This window comes from Rhamphochromis longiceps, linkage group LG5 (assembly GCF_057381845.1).
Source record: "Rhamphochromis longiceps isolate RC_006_pf linkage group LG5, R_longiceps_female_GT1.1, whole genome shotgun sequence".
NCBI classification, from domain to species: Eukaryota; Metazoa; Chordata; class Actinopteri; order Cichliformes; family Cichlidae; genus Rhamphochromis; species Rhamphochromis longiceps.
The window spans coordinates 33456895-33474508 of NC_140561.1; the positions used below are offsets into that span (position 1 = coordinate 33456895).

The 17614-nt window shown below is 38.2% G+C and overlaps 1 protein-coding gene across 2 annotated transcripts; it reads right to left on the reverse strand.

The window, feature by feature from the left end:
• Nucleotides 1-2911: 2911 nt before the first annotated feature.
• Nucleotides 2912-17614, reverse strand: lrig2 (leucine-rich repeats and immunoglobulin-like domains 2). Of its 2 annotated transcripts, XM_085407299.1 has the most exons (18): nt 16925-17614; nt 16497-16571; nt 15997-16131; nt 15483-15626; nt 14087-14230; nt 13760-13903; nt 13367-13510; nt 10340-10420; nt 9889-9960; nt 9646-9714; nt 8092-8255; nt 7421-7732; nt 6785-7066; nt 5858-6298; nt 5548-5700; nt 4985-5125; nt 4270-4533; nt 2912-3428 (listed from the first exon to the last, which is right to left on the reverse strand). In XM_085407299.1, the coding sequence occupies exons 1-18, from the start codon at nt 17110-17112 to the stop codon at nt 3196-3198; spliced, it is 3186 nt and encodes a 1061-aa protein (XP_085263425.1). In that variant the 5' UTR covers nt 17113-17614; the 3' UTR covers nt 2912-3195. The 2 variants fall into 2 exon arrangements, with proteins under 2 accessions (XP_085263425.1, XP_085263426.1); XM_085407300.1 differs by lacking the exons at nt 15483-15626; nt 15997-16131; nt 16497-16571; nt 16925-17614 and adding an exon at nt 14924-15345.

The window sequence follows — 17614 nt, forward strand, 5'->3', positions numbered from 1 at the left end:
TTTTGTACAGACTGATCCTGACTCTTTCCGTCTTCATTATTATTTATGTACAAGGCAAAATCCCAGGGTTCTTTTGTTTCACATCAAAAATTGTCAGTAAGTTATGGACCAATTTGTCCAATCTGCTAACATATGAAAGAATTCCTCCAAAATCAACACTACATTTGAGATGTTGCATTAAATTGAAGATGCAGTTTAAGGGATGTGCAAATCAGTGTGTTGCTTTTATTTACATTTCAGAGAGCATCCGAAGATTTTTTGGAAAATGTTTAACAACAGCTTAAGAAAGAAAATCCACTTTAAGTAAAGAGGGAGACAAAGATTCAAAAGACATGATCAGAATTCACGTTTAATGTTTGAATAATGGCTATGTAACAAAAAGGCTTTTTAGACATGCTTTACAGAATGTACAGGAAACAAGGTAAAAAACAAAAAGCAGCATTGGATATTGCCAGAGCAGTTACTGCTAAACTTTGGTATAAAGTCATAAAGGGCATTTCAGAAAACAAAACAAATGCACATTATTTTAGGCTGCGTTGGTGAAAAGTATTGAACACTGAATTGATTTCGGCCTCCCAGATATGTAGCTTCATTAGGATAACTTATCGCAGTGAGTTTTCATTTAAATTTTTGTATCGCTTAAGAGGGGCATGAAATTGACTTTGACCAACGGTCTGGGAACATCGACACACAAATGTGCCACCACCGAAAAAAAGAAATGTGGAAAAAATAGAAAAAATACAGAGGGGCCGGGAAAGTTGATGCCAATAACAGTTGATGTTATTCAAAGGAATTTATAGGAATGTGCAGGTAGAAGAAAGTGGAAACAAAATACAATTCATGTCTGCACGTACCAGCAAGGAGGTGAAGTTCTTGGAAAATATTAATCAATGCATTTTTGAGAAGTTACTGATGACACATAAATTAGATATTCTGACATTACATGGAAGACACAGCATCAAGCTACATTACAATGCGCATGGTAGATGAACTTTTTACTTTGTGATTTTTTTCTGTGCCTCGACTCAGTACCTTTGAATACTCCATTTCTCAAACGTGTGTTGGTCAACTATATGCAAAAAAAAAAAAAAAAAAAAAAAAAAAAAAAGGTCTAGAAAAATATGAACATGACATACACTCAGCTGCCAGTTTATTTAGAGCACCTAACTAAAAACTCATGCAGTTAGGATAATCCTTATTCATTAGACTTGTTCGGTTTAAAAAAAAAAAAAGAAAACTTTGGTAAGGTATTTACTCAACTGTATAATCATTATGGAGAAGTCAATTTGACTATATACAAGCAATGTTTCTATTCACATTGGTATAGAGCACAAACACATTTAACTACACCCAACAAAATGACTGCACAGTTGAGTCAGTTGCTAATAAAATTTAAATAAAAACACTTTAAATTCATTAAAATGGTACGCAAACGGCAAAATAACACTATTTGAATGAGTTCATTTTTGCTAGGTTTATCTAATACACTGGCAGCTAAGTGTAATTTTCGAATAATACTGAGTAAATACCACTCAGAAACAATCATAGATGAACAACTTCAAAGTGCAATAATCTAGAAGACTTTAAGAACAACTCATTAGATCAAAACTGATGGGACAGGACATTCTTTTAACGGGGGCATTTTTGCTTGCAAACCTAAAGAATAACAATAGCTCTTATTTGGAAAGAGCACAGCTTGCTGAGGCCAGGCAGCTGTTGGGAGTGCCGTCTTTCAATTCTAAGAAAATAACACCCCATTATCAAGAAAAATGTTATCTTGCTACTTGAAGGAACATAAGATTTTGAGAATAGCTGTGGGACAACAGAAACCTAAAACAAATAAGCTTAATGTTTTCAAAGCTACTGCAGCTCATCCGTCAAACCTGTCAGCAAATGGATTATTAGAACATTGAATTTAATAACTAGTATTATGTACACATACATACATGTATAAAATAATACATTACATTCTCATGTTCACAGTCCTAAGTGGAAACCTAGGGTTACATAATATTCATAGAAGGAACAATAGCTTTGAGAGAATAAACTATGATGATAAATCGACTTGTTAAAAAAAAAAAAAAAAAAAGTCATGCACACTGCATAATTAATTTTGCCACCATTAAATTAAGTGCCTGTTAACATAGGAGAAAAGGAAAAACAAATCAGTGCATACTGTATTTAAACAAACAAAAAAAAGCATGAAAAATATCATGTCACATGATCAAGGCTACTGAGAATGCTTGTTTAAAAGGCCATCCATTAGACAATAACTGAAAGTGGTCGACAGCAAAACTGTGATTGTCTCATGTGCAAAAAAACAAAATAAAAACAAACACACCAAAATAACAACTGTACCCTTTGTCCTCAAACTGCTCATCATTACGAAGACATAAAATATGGAATTATCAACTGCGTTTGACATAAAGAAAAAAAACTAAGTTTTGATAATATATGATATATCCATATATATTCATAATATACACCATATTTTGATGTCATGTCTCTGGGATTTGCATAAATGGATACCATAGCATAGTTTGAGTCAGTCAGGATGGCTGTGGGAATGTAGGTATGCCTTCAAGGGTCTTTCCAATATTATCCATCAAAAACTGCTGGTCAGGGAACTACCACTGTCCCCTCTTTAACCCCCATTTTTCCCGCTTGAGAGGCAGTATTCTAGCGACTTCTTCTCAAGTCATCTAGGCTGCTCCAACAGGTGTCTGTACCAGGAATAATGAGACAAAACTGCCAGCATGACATCAACTGGCACAACATATGTTAGTCTCACAGTACCAGGGCCAGACGAGAGCTTGTGAGGACTCGACCGTGTCTCTGTGTTCTCTCATGGCAGCATCTGACATGGCTCTTAAAGCATACATTCATAGTTTTCTCTTGGGTGAGAACAAAGGAGAGTGGAGGCTCTGGGAGGAAAGAGGTCTTGCAGAGGTGGAGATGTCAGAAAGGAGGTCACTTTAATCACCTGTCCACATATCCGGTCTGATGTGGCAAGTCTTTCCACACTGGAGCACACTAGTATGTCCTCTTGATTAAAGGGGAATGTAAACATACAAGAGAGCATCTTTGGCAGAATATGAGGAGTCTTTTTGGAGGTAGTGGGTGAAGGGTGAATGTGAGATGGGGGGGTTGCAGCAACAAAGTGTCAGAGGCAGAATGTGGCCAGAATGAAAAACCCTATGTGGGAGCTGGATGCTCCTGAGGGTTAGTCCTATTAGAGGCACTTCTGTGGTCTTGGTTGCATTGACTGGGTGAATAGCCCACTTCTGCTTCACTCTGTTCTACTGCTCCATCAGTTGCAGAGGTCAGAGGAGGCGTCCTATGTACAGTCACTGGGATCTGGGATGCTCCAGGCAGTGGCTTCGAAGATAGATTTTCTGCTTCTCTCCAGAAAGACCTGCTAAGTGAATCTGCAAAGACATTCAACAACAATAGCTGTTTACAACAATAGTGCCATTCAGTGCTATTTGCATTGGCTTGTCTTACCTTAAAGAACTGTTAAGTTCAAGAAGAATTTAAAATCATTCTCCCCCGAAGGAAGTATTTAATCGCTTCTGTTATTTTGTTTTTTTAGAAATCTAGCATCAAGGGTTTTCAAAATATAATTTCAGGTTTTGTGTGATTTTAAATACCAATAACATTATCAAGATTTCAACGTCAAGGTTACACCAAATGTGAAAAATCAGTAAAAACTTTATATTGCCCAATTTTTATGAATCGTCTTCAAACTTCAAAACAAAATACTGGGCCTTGGTACCTTGGTTGGCTAAGCATTTGACCTCGACCTTCATTGTTAGTACCCAAGGCCCAAGGCTTTTTATTTTCAAATATTATATTCATATTACTAAATGTGTAGTTAGATGTTGTTATGCTTTCACAAAGTAACTTTTTCCACAATCAGTTTTAGCTTATAACTTTCAGAATCATGCAGTTTTAATGATGAGATGCCACATTTACAAACTCAACTCAGATGTGTTCCAGTATTTTTTTACCTGTTCACTGGAAAATCTCAAATTTATTGAACTGTGAACTGATGTCCGAAATGTTCATTATGTGTAAAAAGATGTCTGCAAAATTCAACCTTGAGCCTACAAATAATATGTTGTTAACACTGAAGAAGGTACTAGATGTCAGAGTGGAAAGTTTCAAAATTTTGCCTCAGTGGGAAGGGCTTGGTAGTTTGCAATAAACTTAGGATGTAAACATATTGATTTAAAAAGTAGAACTGAAATTTTTGTTTACAACTCTCACCATAGTGCTCTGGAGGAGTGTGGCTGCTTAGTCTTTTATCATGTGAGGTGAAAAAGACAGAAGAGTCCTGATTGCTAGTGAGGCTATTCAGAGCTGCGTCCTCATGCTGGGCATGCTCACTGAGGTTCTCCTTCAGACCTGGCACAGTCTTGTCCAGTGGATCATCCTCCCCCAGATAAGCATAGGGACAGTATTCCCGCGTGCGAGAGTAGATGTTGGCATTGTCATAGCAGTCAGAGCAAATTACTAGAGGACCTGCACCGCCTGGCAACAAAGAACAAATATTACATAAGCACATGACTGGTGTCATACCATACAATAATCTGTGTACTTAAGATTCTTCTCAAAACTACTATGACCATACATTTTATGCAAAACTATTATGAAAGGTGGATTATATGGTTCCACAGTTTGAAAAGAACTCTGAAGTTCTTTTTGTTTTTTATAGACAAGACCTGGAACAGAATTTTACATTTTAAAACAGTCTGCATACAAACCAGTACACATTTAAAGATTATGTATATTTAGGTTTAGCTGTATTTCAATATTTTGGTTGGTTGGCTTAGCTGTTGATGGCATTAAAACAATAACTACAGAACACAAATTTGTTAAATCAATTAATTGCTTTAAGAGTCAGTGCAGAAATATAATACCTATAGCCAAGGCCGTTGCTGGTGAGGCAGCAAGCCCAAACACTTGTGTTAATGACACTCACCTGGGGGGACTCCAGCTAGTCCCTCACGAGGCTCCCCGGGGTGGAAACTGCTACGGCCAGTAAACAGCGAGCCAACCCTGCAGTGCAGCATGCTGTTCCCTTCAGTTTCCACCTCACTGCCTGTGTCTCCATAACACACACCTGGGAGCAACATGATAATTAGTTACAGTTTTATTTCAGCGGGGAGCTGATCCAAAACATAAATGAAGGAATAGGAACCTAAGAGACACTGGAATTTCCCGAACAACCGAACCCTTAAAAGGTACATTATAAAATGGGAAGTTTCTGTTTTTGTCATCTCAGCACTGACTTGTTTACAAGACTCTGCAGTCTTGTGATCACAATGTTGACATACCCTCAGACTTTAAACTAGACTGCTGACTAATTTTCAACAGACCACTAACATTAAAAGAAATGGTTCATGTCACTTAAAGTTTACATTAAAGCACAAGAAAAATCCTTCATAAATACTGACAGGATACTACTGAAATATCTAGTTTGGTTTGTAGATGCAGAAGGGAACTATTGTTTTCTGTTTCAAACTCAAAGGGCAGGTAACCCACCGTCCGTGCCCTTATGGACATATCCATTAGAGAGGGGAGGCATGAGCTGCTGGTGGCTCCCAGCCTCAGAATTACTGTAACCCTCCTGAGGCTCAGACAAAGTACCCTGAGAGGATAGGTAGCTGGGAATATCTGCTGGCAAATTCATCTCATCTGTAACGGAAACATATTTTCAGTTCTATGTCATGACTTCAAAACAAAGTGTCCACGGAAACATTTCAGTTTACAAGCAGCCATCTTTTCTGGATAAAGCTTTCAATAAGGCACATTTATGTTACAGGACAGATGGCTGTGTGTCCAAACTACTTACCTGTGTTGGTAATACTGTAGTCCTCACTTTTCCTACGCATGTGATAGATTACAATGACCCAGACCAACGAAGTACCAACCACACAGCACACCACCACAATCACCACGATGCCCACAGTGGTCCAGGCATCCTGGTCATACACTGTGCCTGTATCACAATTTGGTGATGGTGAGACGCTCAGGTATATGTGGCCACGCTCTGTACCCAAAGTATTAGACATGATGCAGGTGTATTTCCCAGCATCAGCTGGACCAGCATCAACAATGATAAGAAGTTGATTGGCTGCAGCAAAGAAGTGGCGCTCTGTTAGGACCAAAGGCCCATCATCTTTGGTCCAGTTGAGACGAGGAGCAGGGCTGCCTCCAGCTATACACTGAAGCACAGCAGTTTCACCCCGGGCCACTGTTCTGTCTTCCAGTGGCCGCATGAAGGATGGGGTTTCTGCAGAGGAAAAGGGAAAAAAAAAAAGAGAAGAGGATGAACTCATTTTTGATTTAAGTCATCCGTGGCCAGTTTAGATGGATGTGTGCTATTTTCTAAACAATTTTTCTCCAGCACTAATATTTAATGATTAATCACAAACTCCGCCAATTGGACAGTCAGTCATTATATACTCCTGCAAGTAGCTCAAGTCACATTTTGCAAGTACATTAATTAAGAAATATAATACTATATTTGATTTCGGATATGCGCCAGGCAGTCTCCTTTAAATATTCCACATGGTCGTGTTATAACAAGGCCATGTGGAATTTTTGCTTTTACGTCATCATTAGTTAAAACTGGCAGGGCGGCAACACATAAACAAGAGCTTGTAATGAGCAACAGACATAAATGAGCGGCCAATTGGAGTAGTGAGTTATCTGAAATGACCCCAGTAGATAAAAAAAACAACAAAAAAAAACTCAGTTAATCAGATGGCTGACTCACCCAGAACAGTCAGAGTAGCATTTGCCGACAGGCTTCCAGCAGCATTCTGAGCGGTACAGCTATACACTCCCATGTCTTCTGTTTTCACTTTAGCAATGAAAAAGACGTCATCGTCAGGCATCACATGCATCCTGCGCTCTCGGGCAGCAGGGAAGTCAGTGCCTCCATCTTTCTGCCAAGCAATCTGTGGTGATGGATGGCCTTCAGCAGCACACTCCAGCCTGGCCGTAGTCCCAGTCCGGATTGTCAGATCCATGGGGGTCTTAAGAAAGGAAGGCATCTCTGAAAGACAGAAAATAGAAAGTCAAGGGTGGAATACAATGGTACAGACAGAAACAAATACTGATATATACCATATATGTATGAAAACGAGATAAAACCTTAGGGTACCTCTCTCTTATTTAATTTTTTCCCCAGTTACTGTACTGTCAAATGGGTAGCAATACTACTTAACAAATAAACTATATACAAGTATCAACTTCATGCAGATATATTGCAGTGAATTGGCAAAACCAGCAACCCAAAGCCTAAACAGGGTAAGTGAACAAGACGCAAAAACCTCCCAAAAAACAAACAAACCAAAAAAGAACTGGCAATCACTGATCACGTTCATTTAAAGAGATAACACATCCTCACCATTGACAGTAAGCTTGGCCCTGTTGGAGTAATTGGAACCAAAGTGATTGGAGACCACACACTGGTAACGCCCCTCATCGGTGAAGTTCACATTGAGGAGGTGAAGCACAGTGGTATAGATCAGCTCTCCCTCTTGGTACCGGGCATAATTTTCCACTTCTGCATCATACAGCACCTCCCCATCCTTCCGCCAGGCTGTGGTCATTGGTGAATCACTGCTGCTGGACGCAATGCAGCTCAGAGTCACATTGTTTCCCCGCAGTGCAACAGACGTCTCTGGGTGAGTTGTGATCTGAGGCTTGGGGAAATCATCTGTGTAGGCACATGTGTTTGGGAAAATAAAAACAAAGGAAATAAAAGAAACATTTTTCTAACTGAAATATATATATAAGATTTTAAGCTCCACCAGAATGCAACACAGTATCAAAAAACAAAAAAACAAATACAGCTTTTCAAAAAATGACAAGTTAAAAAACAAAACAACTTTTCACGTATTTTGGATCTTTTTAAGTGAAATAATCCGCTGGACACTCTCAAAACATCCAAAATAAATATTAATTTTAGTCTTTTCTTCCATATACCAATAAACATTGTTTTATATGTTTTGTGCTTATTCAACAGAATCTATAATGGCAGGCTGGGAATAATTAAAACAAGAAAAAAAGACTGACCACAAACAAACTCTTCCGGGCTGATGGACAGGACATTGCGACCGAGCAGATTCACAGGATGGGCACAGATAGCAGTGACAGACTGCTGGAACTGGCTGTCTGTCAACCAAGGACCCAGCCACTGCATGTGACAGTCACACAGCAGGTTGCTTGTGTTCAGGACACTGAAAATAGAGGAGTAATTTGGGAAACATGAGATGACTCATAGTAATATAAGACGGAATGATTCTACTAATGAAGTATGAGATTGAACCACTGGAAATAAAGGGAAAATTAATCTGGGATTTCAGGGATTCATCTGAACTCACTCTTCAGAGAGTTAATAGAATTTATTCTTTTAGAAAAGAAACCTCCACATACTAACTTGAAAAGAAGATTTAATCTTAAATAATTTAAAGTGAGCCATTTACAGATATCTAAATAAAGCTTATATAGCTTCCAAATAAAGCTATATTCCTGTGAAACACACAGGGAATTGTTATTGGTGAACATCTAAATCTGTTTATAAAGCCTTTTAGTCAACCTGTCAGCTGGACCATGGCAAAAGGATCTAAATTGTGGCATGAAATTGGATTCAAGGCTATAAAAAGCCTCCAGAACTGCGCTCTATTTTTTTTGTACAAAAATACATTTTAATTAGAGGAATGCTGCCATCTTCTTCTAGTCAAGTTATCAAACCAAGCCACTTTATCCGCTTGCAAAGCAGATACTGTTAAATTCTATTAAGGTAGCACACTAATTACTAACAAGAGGATATGAGTACTGTCAGTTTGACAGCAGCTGGGGCATTTAGCCAGCCACTGCTTGAGAGACACTCCTAAGATGGGTTGATCAAAAGCTCAAAACAGTGAGAGACTTTGCATTTCCGCTCCCTTTCCTCGCACACAGGAGACAGCTGTCCCAACTAAGTAAAGGCTGCTGCAACTCAAAAACTAAATCAGAAGTCTTTGCTTGGCCAACTGCGAATAAAAAAAAAAAAAGTATAAACCCAGTATCTTGATGCATTCTCAATCATCCAGGAAAGTAAATCTCCAAAAGTTGATTCTGTTCATCTGGACGTATGTGTCAGGAGTATCGGAGCAGTTGAGACGCATTTTTTCTAAACACCGGGTCTCTGTGGCTTTTAAACCCCAAAACACGCTGCAGTCAGCTGAGACTGAAGAAGTCACTTGGATGAGTGACGAAACGTTTCTCCCACAAAACACTACGTCCGGATGAACAGAATCAACTTTTGGAGATATAAACCCAGTAAATATATTTAGCCTTAAATTTCACCAACCAAATAAATAAATAAATAAATAAAGATTTTAAATGGGGCAACAAAATTAAAATTGCTATGGTGGATCAACAATGACTCCCTGTTTAAAAGCTTCAGTGACGCCAATTTAAAATGTAAATCACTGCCCCTGCAGTGTTTCTTAATCATTGTAATTCCTTTTTAATGAGGTCAATAACAATAAATCAGTCTAACAAACATTAACACAGGAAAATACCAGCTAATACATGCGCATGAGAGCTGTAGGATATTTCTGTGTTTGGTTTTGTTTTACTTACAACACTTTCAGCTTCATATGAGACATCGCCTCTGGGTGTATCGACATGATACCATTCTTGCTGAGGTCCCTAAAGATGGGACACAAATATGGATTAAACACACCAGTTTGATCAAATTGACATTTTTGTCAGAAGTGTAACGCAACAACAGGACAATAAACCTTTCTGCTATGTTTAAACATTTAATAATAGATATCAAAATGACTGCATGGCTAAAAAGTATTAGATAAGGGCTTTACTCACAAGTGCTCGAGCTCTTCCAGGCCTTCAAACGCTTTCTTTGTGATGGATTTGATTTTGTTCTGTTGTAGGATTCTGGAAAAAATAAAGATATTTCACACGAGGCCAAGTGAACAGTTCAAACTAGCCTGCTCCTAGGCCATCCTTTATTACAAAAACAAGTCACTGCTCCAGCAGCTTTTGTGAAGGCTGCTATAACATCTGAAACAAATTACACTGCAAATTGAAATAAATTGGAGAACTAAATAAATCAAATGTGTTAAAAACAGATATGTAGTATATTAAACATTACAATATAATTTAACCTTTCTGAAAATTTGTGCAGCCATTTGTTTGATGCACTGTAAAGTATCTTAACATAAACCAGCTCTATTTCTCTAAATACAAAAACATTTTACAAACTTGCATACTATATATAAAAATACAATTTTTAAAATTCATATCATGCCCTCACAGAGTGTTTAGCTTCTTCATGCCATCAAATACACCAATGGAGTCTTCAATGGCCCAGGAGATTTCATTATTACGGATATCTCTGAAAAGCAAAGAGACTCATATTAGATATTAAACACAGTACACACAGGCTGAACATCTAAAGGCTTCTCCTGCAAAGAACAAAGAGCACACATTACCACCACTGGGGTTGCCAGCAGCAGTGACTCTTCGTTAGAAGACTAACAATCTGAGACACCATACTTCCACACTATGTCACAGCTTGCTGCTCCTGCCGCTGTGATGAGGGGAAATAATTGGCTCTGTTTAGCACTGAGACAGTTCATGGGTCCACTGCAAGTCCAGGGAGGCCTTGTGTTTACAGGATGGGTCATGGGCTCTTTTGTTTCTCTTTCCTCATGCCTGGCTACCTCTGAAAGAAGTTCTGCACTCACCAGTTCCCCTCTCCCATGAAAGATCCCGAGATGGTCAAAATCCCAAATGCAACCCCTTTGTCATTGTAGTTCACTGGCTTAAAGAGAGCTCCGTGCAGCAAATAATGAGTTCATAACTTTCTCACAGATAAACTGTGGATGAAGAAGATATACTCGATTAATTGGGCTGATATTTTGCTAATCAGAATTTTAATAGCTTTGGTTTTAAACCTAAAATACTGCCCTTACTTTAAAACAAACAAGCAAACAAACAAACAAACCCGAAAAACTCTCATTAACATGTCCTAGCTCGAGATCAGCAGCAACAACAACAACAACAACAACCGTGTTAGACTGTGTCAAATAATCCACTTGTAAAGCAAGTAGGGGCTGCTCAATTATGGCAAAAATGATAATCACGATTATTTTCACTGAAATTGAAATCTCGATTATTTGACGATATTTATTTAACCCTTTAAGACCTACTATAGAACCAAGTCCGCCAGAGCTTATATTATTTTTTTTACATGTTGTAGTGCCATTTGTGGGAGCATTTCAAGTTGCTATGCAACTGTTATAGCCCATATTTTAATAATATGTATGCATTAAGTCCATTAATTACATTAATTGCAAAAAAGTGCAATAAACTACAAAAAAATTGAAAATCGTTTTTGGTTTTTTTACATATATTTCTACTTGGAGAAATTTAAGAGGTTTATCCCTCAAAACTTTAAATACAAAAAAAGTTGCAAAAAATAGTTTACAACAACAGGAAATTTATTTTGAGTGTCTTCATAGTTTTATTTTGGAGATACAGCAATTTTTATATACTGCAGGAAAAACGAAAAAACAATCCTATGATGCAAATTTGCAAAGAAAACAGCAGGTGCATCAAAATAAACTATTTCCAGCAGTGCAATTCGAGTTCTAAGCATCCCAGCAACTATTCAGAAAAGTCAAACATGACCAGTATAGGCTTTTAAGGCCTACAAGTAAAAAAAACTACATTTCCGCGAAAATGATGTCACTTCCGGTTTCGGCCAGGAAATGGCGGACATGCGATAGTTCGCGCTGACATCTGTTTCACTGTGGGAAGTGTTACAAACAGCTGATCGGATCGGCAAAGCGTGTTTCTCGAATATTATGTTTTTGTTGCTGCAAGCACTTTTTATGCAATTTTTGCAAAGCTTTATGTGGAAGGAAACCGTGACCGAGGACAAGCTGATGGCATAAGATGTAAGTACAACTCCTCCGGTTTCATATGCAAAACAAATTATTGTGCTAGCTTACACGGTTCAGGTTCTACAGGGATTTAAAAATAGTTACACAAAACGGAGCGTGCTGCTCTGACCGGATTTAAAGGGTTAACAATGACTTTAAAAAATAATATAAAATAGTGTGCAAAACCACTGAAGTTTTTTTTTACCTCTCTTTTCAACCAACGGCAGTCACTCTCCTCTCCAAATAACTTCTGCTTAGCTTTCCAAGCTTCCCTCGGGTCCTCTTAATCAGCGGTCTCCAACCTTTTTTGCGCCACGGACCGGTTTATAAGGTGTCGCGGATAAATGAGGGAGGGGCTAATAATCGGCTCAGTCATTTTTAATGATCATTGAAAGCCCAGATCGTAATCGTGATTAAAATTCGATTAATTGAGCAGCCCTACTTTAACGGCAGTCAAAACAGTGGTGCTATCCAGGAATTCCAGTACAGTAACCTTGCCCAGCCCTTACATTAAAGTGGTGAAGATGAAATTGCCTGACTCAATATCAGAACATCATGATACAACAACAGATGAGACCAAGGAGAATCTCCCTGCTGCTAACCATCTTCATACCAAAATCTTTCCTGCTACCTTTTTCTCCAGTCACTTCACTGTCCAACCCCAAAAGATACTCTTTGAAAAGCTGCAGTTTAGGATTAGAGCTAACCCCAACCCTATTAATACATACACTACATGTACTTATTTATCTTCTCCCAATTACATTAGTCCTCCCATTGTTTGGTGGAAGGGCCTAATATGGCCCTTTTGATATTGAAGGTTGCCAACATGTGGTCTAGATCAACCAACAAGTGCTTCTGACAGTGAAGCCTCTCCAACATGAATGTTGAGAGGCTACTGACAAAAACACTGTAAACCTGAAACTTTTACTATCTGGGTGGAGATGCACACACCTCACGTAGATTTTTCACATTTTAACTAATTAAAAAAAGAAGAAGAAAAAAAAAGAATCACAATTGTGTGTAAGTAAATTTCAGGACAAAGAACACAAAGCCGGAAAAACATACATCTATGGAAAACACACACAGAGTGGTTTAATCTAAATCTAAATGTACACCATTGACAACAAAAGATTTGCATGGCACTACAATAAGATGGGGACTTGAAATAGTGGTACTTTCTACAGTTTTCTCTGAACTACTTGGAAAGAATTCAAGAACAAAAAACTAAAACTACAAATGTAGAAAGAAACAAGTGCAGACCTACTTTTGCAAGAAGCCTTCAATGAGAATGCAGAGCCAACAGGACTTGAGTTAATTCGTTTACAGAGATTCATTAAACTTCTAACCACAAATAATAAACACATACTGCAGACAGATTCGGGCATTGCACTTACAGGGTGCGCAGACTTGACAGGCCACTGAACACTCCCTCTCCCAAATGGCTGATAGAGTTTTCTCCCAGGTTCAGGCTCTCCAGGAAATCTAAACCTTTAAAAGCTGTCTCCTCAAGTCTAGTCAGATGATTGCCAGACAAGTCTCTGTTCAAAGAAACCACAAATATGACAAACATTAACTAAAAACAATTTCCCTATGTTCTGTATGGTAATATTAGTCCACATTTAAGGATGAAATGAGCTGTTTTCACAAAAACACCATATATGGTGCATTAGGTAGAAGCTAGACCTCACTGAACCAGCCCAGACAAACACAGTGCAGCAAGATAACAGTAACTGCTCCAAGTACTCTTAGCTACATTGGGATTGTAGCAACGAAGCAAACAGACTCACAGTTCCTCAAGCTTTTGGCAAAACTCCCAGGCGTCTGGTCCAATGATGCCAACAGCATTCTGGCTGACCCGCAGGATACGCAGCATGCGCAAGCCATACAGCCAACCTTTGTTAACCTCTGTTAGGTTGTTGTGCTCTAGCTCCCTGGGGGGGGCGACATTATTGACAAAAATAACTGTATTAAATCAATTTATTGCTTTAACATATCTGCAGGGGGAACCATAGGTGAGAACATTTTATGGAAGATTTTTTTTCAGCAAGATTTTTTCATAGGTGCTGCACATTTTTTGCTAAATATATTGCCAAAGTCCAAAAGATTGCACTCACAATTCTTCAATGTTGTTCAGTCCAAAAAAGGCTCCATCCATGAGCTTAGTGATGCCATTCCTCTGCATCTTCAGTGATTTCAAGGAGTCCATCCCCTTGAATGTAAGGCTGTCAACAATTTTGATCTTGTTCCGCTTCAGTTCACTACAAACACAAAGAATCCATTTTCTTTAACCAAGTGTTTTTATACATAAACAAACTCACACAACAGAGCTTCTCGAATAGGAACATTTGGATCCATAGGTTTTTGGAATTTTGCCTCTGTACAACACCACATTGCTCGATTTTAAATCCAGTGGTTTTAAAAATTATACAAATCAAGATATGATTCAAGACTTGCAGGCTTTTAATTACAAAGGTTTTAGAAATGTTTTGCATTAACTGTTTAAGATTTATGGCCATTTTTATACGTAGTGTGGCTTTTTCAGAGGCTTAGAAATAATTGGACAAACTAACATAATTTTACATAAGGATTGTTTTTACTGCTTTGTTGAAAACAATTTGCAGACAAAGACTGCCTGAAATCTGAAATGCACAAACACCACCAAATGCTGTGTTTCGAACTTTAAGATGTTCTGCCAAATGTTTGCTGCAGCTGCATTCAGTTGCTACTTGTGTCTGGGTCTTTCTAAATTAGATTTTGTGTTCAGTAACTGAAAGGTATGCTCTGTTAGTTTCAGAACAGGTGACTGACATGATGTATTCACATCCATAAAGGCATCTATTAACTGTAGGCATTAGCAATGAAACACCTATCCCCTCAAGATTGCTCTTTACTACGCTAGATGTTGTAAAAGAGTTTTATGTAACCAAGGGAAGAACTGTGTAATCACTCACTTTTGTGGTCATCCAAGCCTTTAGGTCTTTTGGAGCTGAATGGTTCATTCCTTCATTTAAAGAATGTACCAGATCGTCGATTTGGCCAAGCATAAAATTTTGGCTCTTTTTCTCAAATTGGTTTATTGTGGTTTTTCCACCCCCCCGTTACTTGCATCAATATCTCTTTGGACTTCATATTTAGATTTTCTGGGAAAAGCAGCCAAATGCAAGTTACACTCTTGGAAACAATTCTATCTTTCTATCAGCTTAGTTTGTCATTAAATAATGAGGAAGAAGGCCAAACCTGCCCATGGAACTGTCAGGCAACGGTCCAATTATTTTTTATCCTCTGTAAATAGGGCACGATGTGTGTTAAAGCTTCAATTCTGTCTTAATTGTTTAACTTGAAAATCCACGGTTGTGTACAGAAGCAATCTTTCTTTTTAAAGTTTCAATGTCCAATAACTTACAAACCTAATTGTAAAACTGCGCAAAACTGAGTAAAATAAGAGCATCTGTTATATAAATTAAAATTCACCAACTGAGTGATAATGTTACAGCATTTTATTATACTTACAGGAACTGAAGTTGTGGAAGTTTGAAGACTTTGGATGGAAGCACAGTCAATCTGTTCCTGTTCAGCCTCAGCACCAACAGGGAGCTGGAGATGTTTTCAAAGCAGCCAGGCTCCAGGACGCTGATCTTGTTGTTGCTTAAATTACTATGAGATAAAAAAAAGAAAAAACATTACTACCAAATTTAGCAGAAGGAATCATTCTTCCTTTGTAGTTACGCATACTGTGTGAAGTAAATATTTACAAAAATGGTTGCTTTGCAATAAAATGCTTTCTAGGGCAAACTGAACAAAACAAGGTGTTTTCAGTACTCTCGTAAGAGCATGTGACGCTTTGCTCTAATGTGTTTCCTCCAATACTATGAATATCTTCTTACTGTTGTATTACACAGAATGTTTCCAATTGCAAACTTATTCACGGTCATACAAGCAAGTCAATGTAGAGTTAAACCATATTTTAACACTGCATGTCTCACACACTGTCCTAGTACTGATAATAAAGATGACTTTGACTTACAGATATTTCAGCTGCATAGATGGAAAGGATCCAACTTTGAGCTCAGAGATGGAATTGGATGTAAGGTCCAGTGTCTCCAGGGAAACATATGGTTGTAGGTGAAGCATTGACAGCTCAGTGATCCGATTGTGGACTCTGAAATATATCAAATATAAAAAGGTATTAGTTTTAATGATGTCAATGCTTACTAAAGCATTCTTAGTCTAATTAAAATATTATTAACATGGTGAAAGAATGGGGGGGGGGGGGGGGGGGGGGAATAACAAAAGACTGACTCTGGTGGTGTCTTCCACTGTTTTTGTATAAATATGTTTTAATCTAACATCCAACAAAGCATAAAAATTCAGCCAACATTAAATACTGTACAATTTTTTTTTTACAAAGTGTTTAAATGTGCAGAAGAATTCAAGGAATATTTTAATAATTAGTTTGAGTGCTGATAGAAAAGACCAAAAAAAAACATAACTGAAAACAAACCCTGAAGAGGATTTTGTACTTACAAAGAAAGTCCTGTGATGTTTGAGGAGACATCGCCAAGATAGGGAAAAACAGTCAGCTCATTGTGATTCAAAGTACTGAAATCAAATTTAAACAAAAATGAAAAAGTTGCATCAGTCAAATAGCCATACATAACTGAGATTTTAAACAAATTTACTCTGATGTCCCTTATAAACTGTGAGCAGAGGTTTATATATCACACTTTTCTTCATGACAAAACAAAAGTTACAAACAACGAGTATATTTCCAAAAATAATCTTACCTATCCTTAAAATACTCAAAGGTGTTGGTTAAGTGGTTAAAATGTATTCAAATTGGTTGTATCTCTATATTACTATCCAATCTTTTATTGAGCAACCAATCAGTGCAGCGGTTCAGTAAAGGACTAGCTCTGCTAACTTCAGTTATGTTCATCCAGATGTGTACTTACACTTGGGTTATCCCATCTGGGACTTCCACTGGAGCCATCGACAGCCTTCTTCTGTTGCAGTCCAGAATATGAACCTCATCCTCTGTTTTATAACACGAGCAAGGAGCAGGACAAGTCTCACTGGCCCAGGCACCCAAACTTAGCAGCATGAAGATAAGGGCCGAAGGAATGGGCCAGCCTTCCGCCATTTTAAATGCCTTCCCACTGAGAGTTAGCTACGTGGCTAGCTAGAACTGGCACGTTAACTTAACACTTATAAAACCACAGAGTTGTTTTTGTAGTTTACGACCATTCAAGCAAGCACATATTTAAGATTTATATCGTCACGATTCCAGGTGGAATCGTAAAATGCAGTTTTTTCCAACTTAAGCGGGGCATCCCAGCAGAGATTTCTGCTCTTCTTTCAGTGGCTGGAATTCCTTCCGCTCCAGCCAGGACACCCTCCCGGAGAGGTTAGCTAGCTCACCGCTGAACTGAGTTGGTCCCACAAACACGCCACTTTTCACCAGAAGAGATCAGTTCAAATCCGTACGATAACCGCTTTTGATTATACTGATCCAAATGAAATGTTACGGGCGTTTAACTCAGACTGTTTACAAAGAATTAAAGAAATTTTGTCCCGTCTTTCCATCCCGAAAGAACAACAAAGCCCCGTGAGTTGATGACACAGGATACCCTAATCCCGCCCCT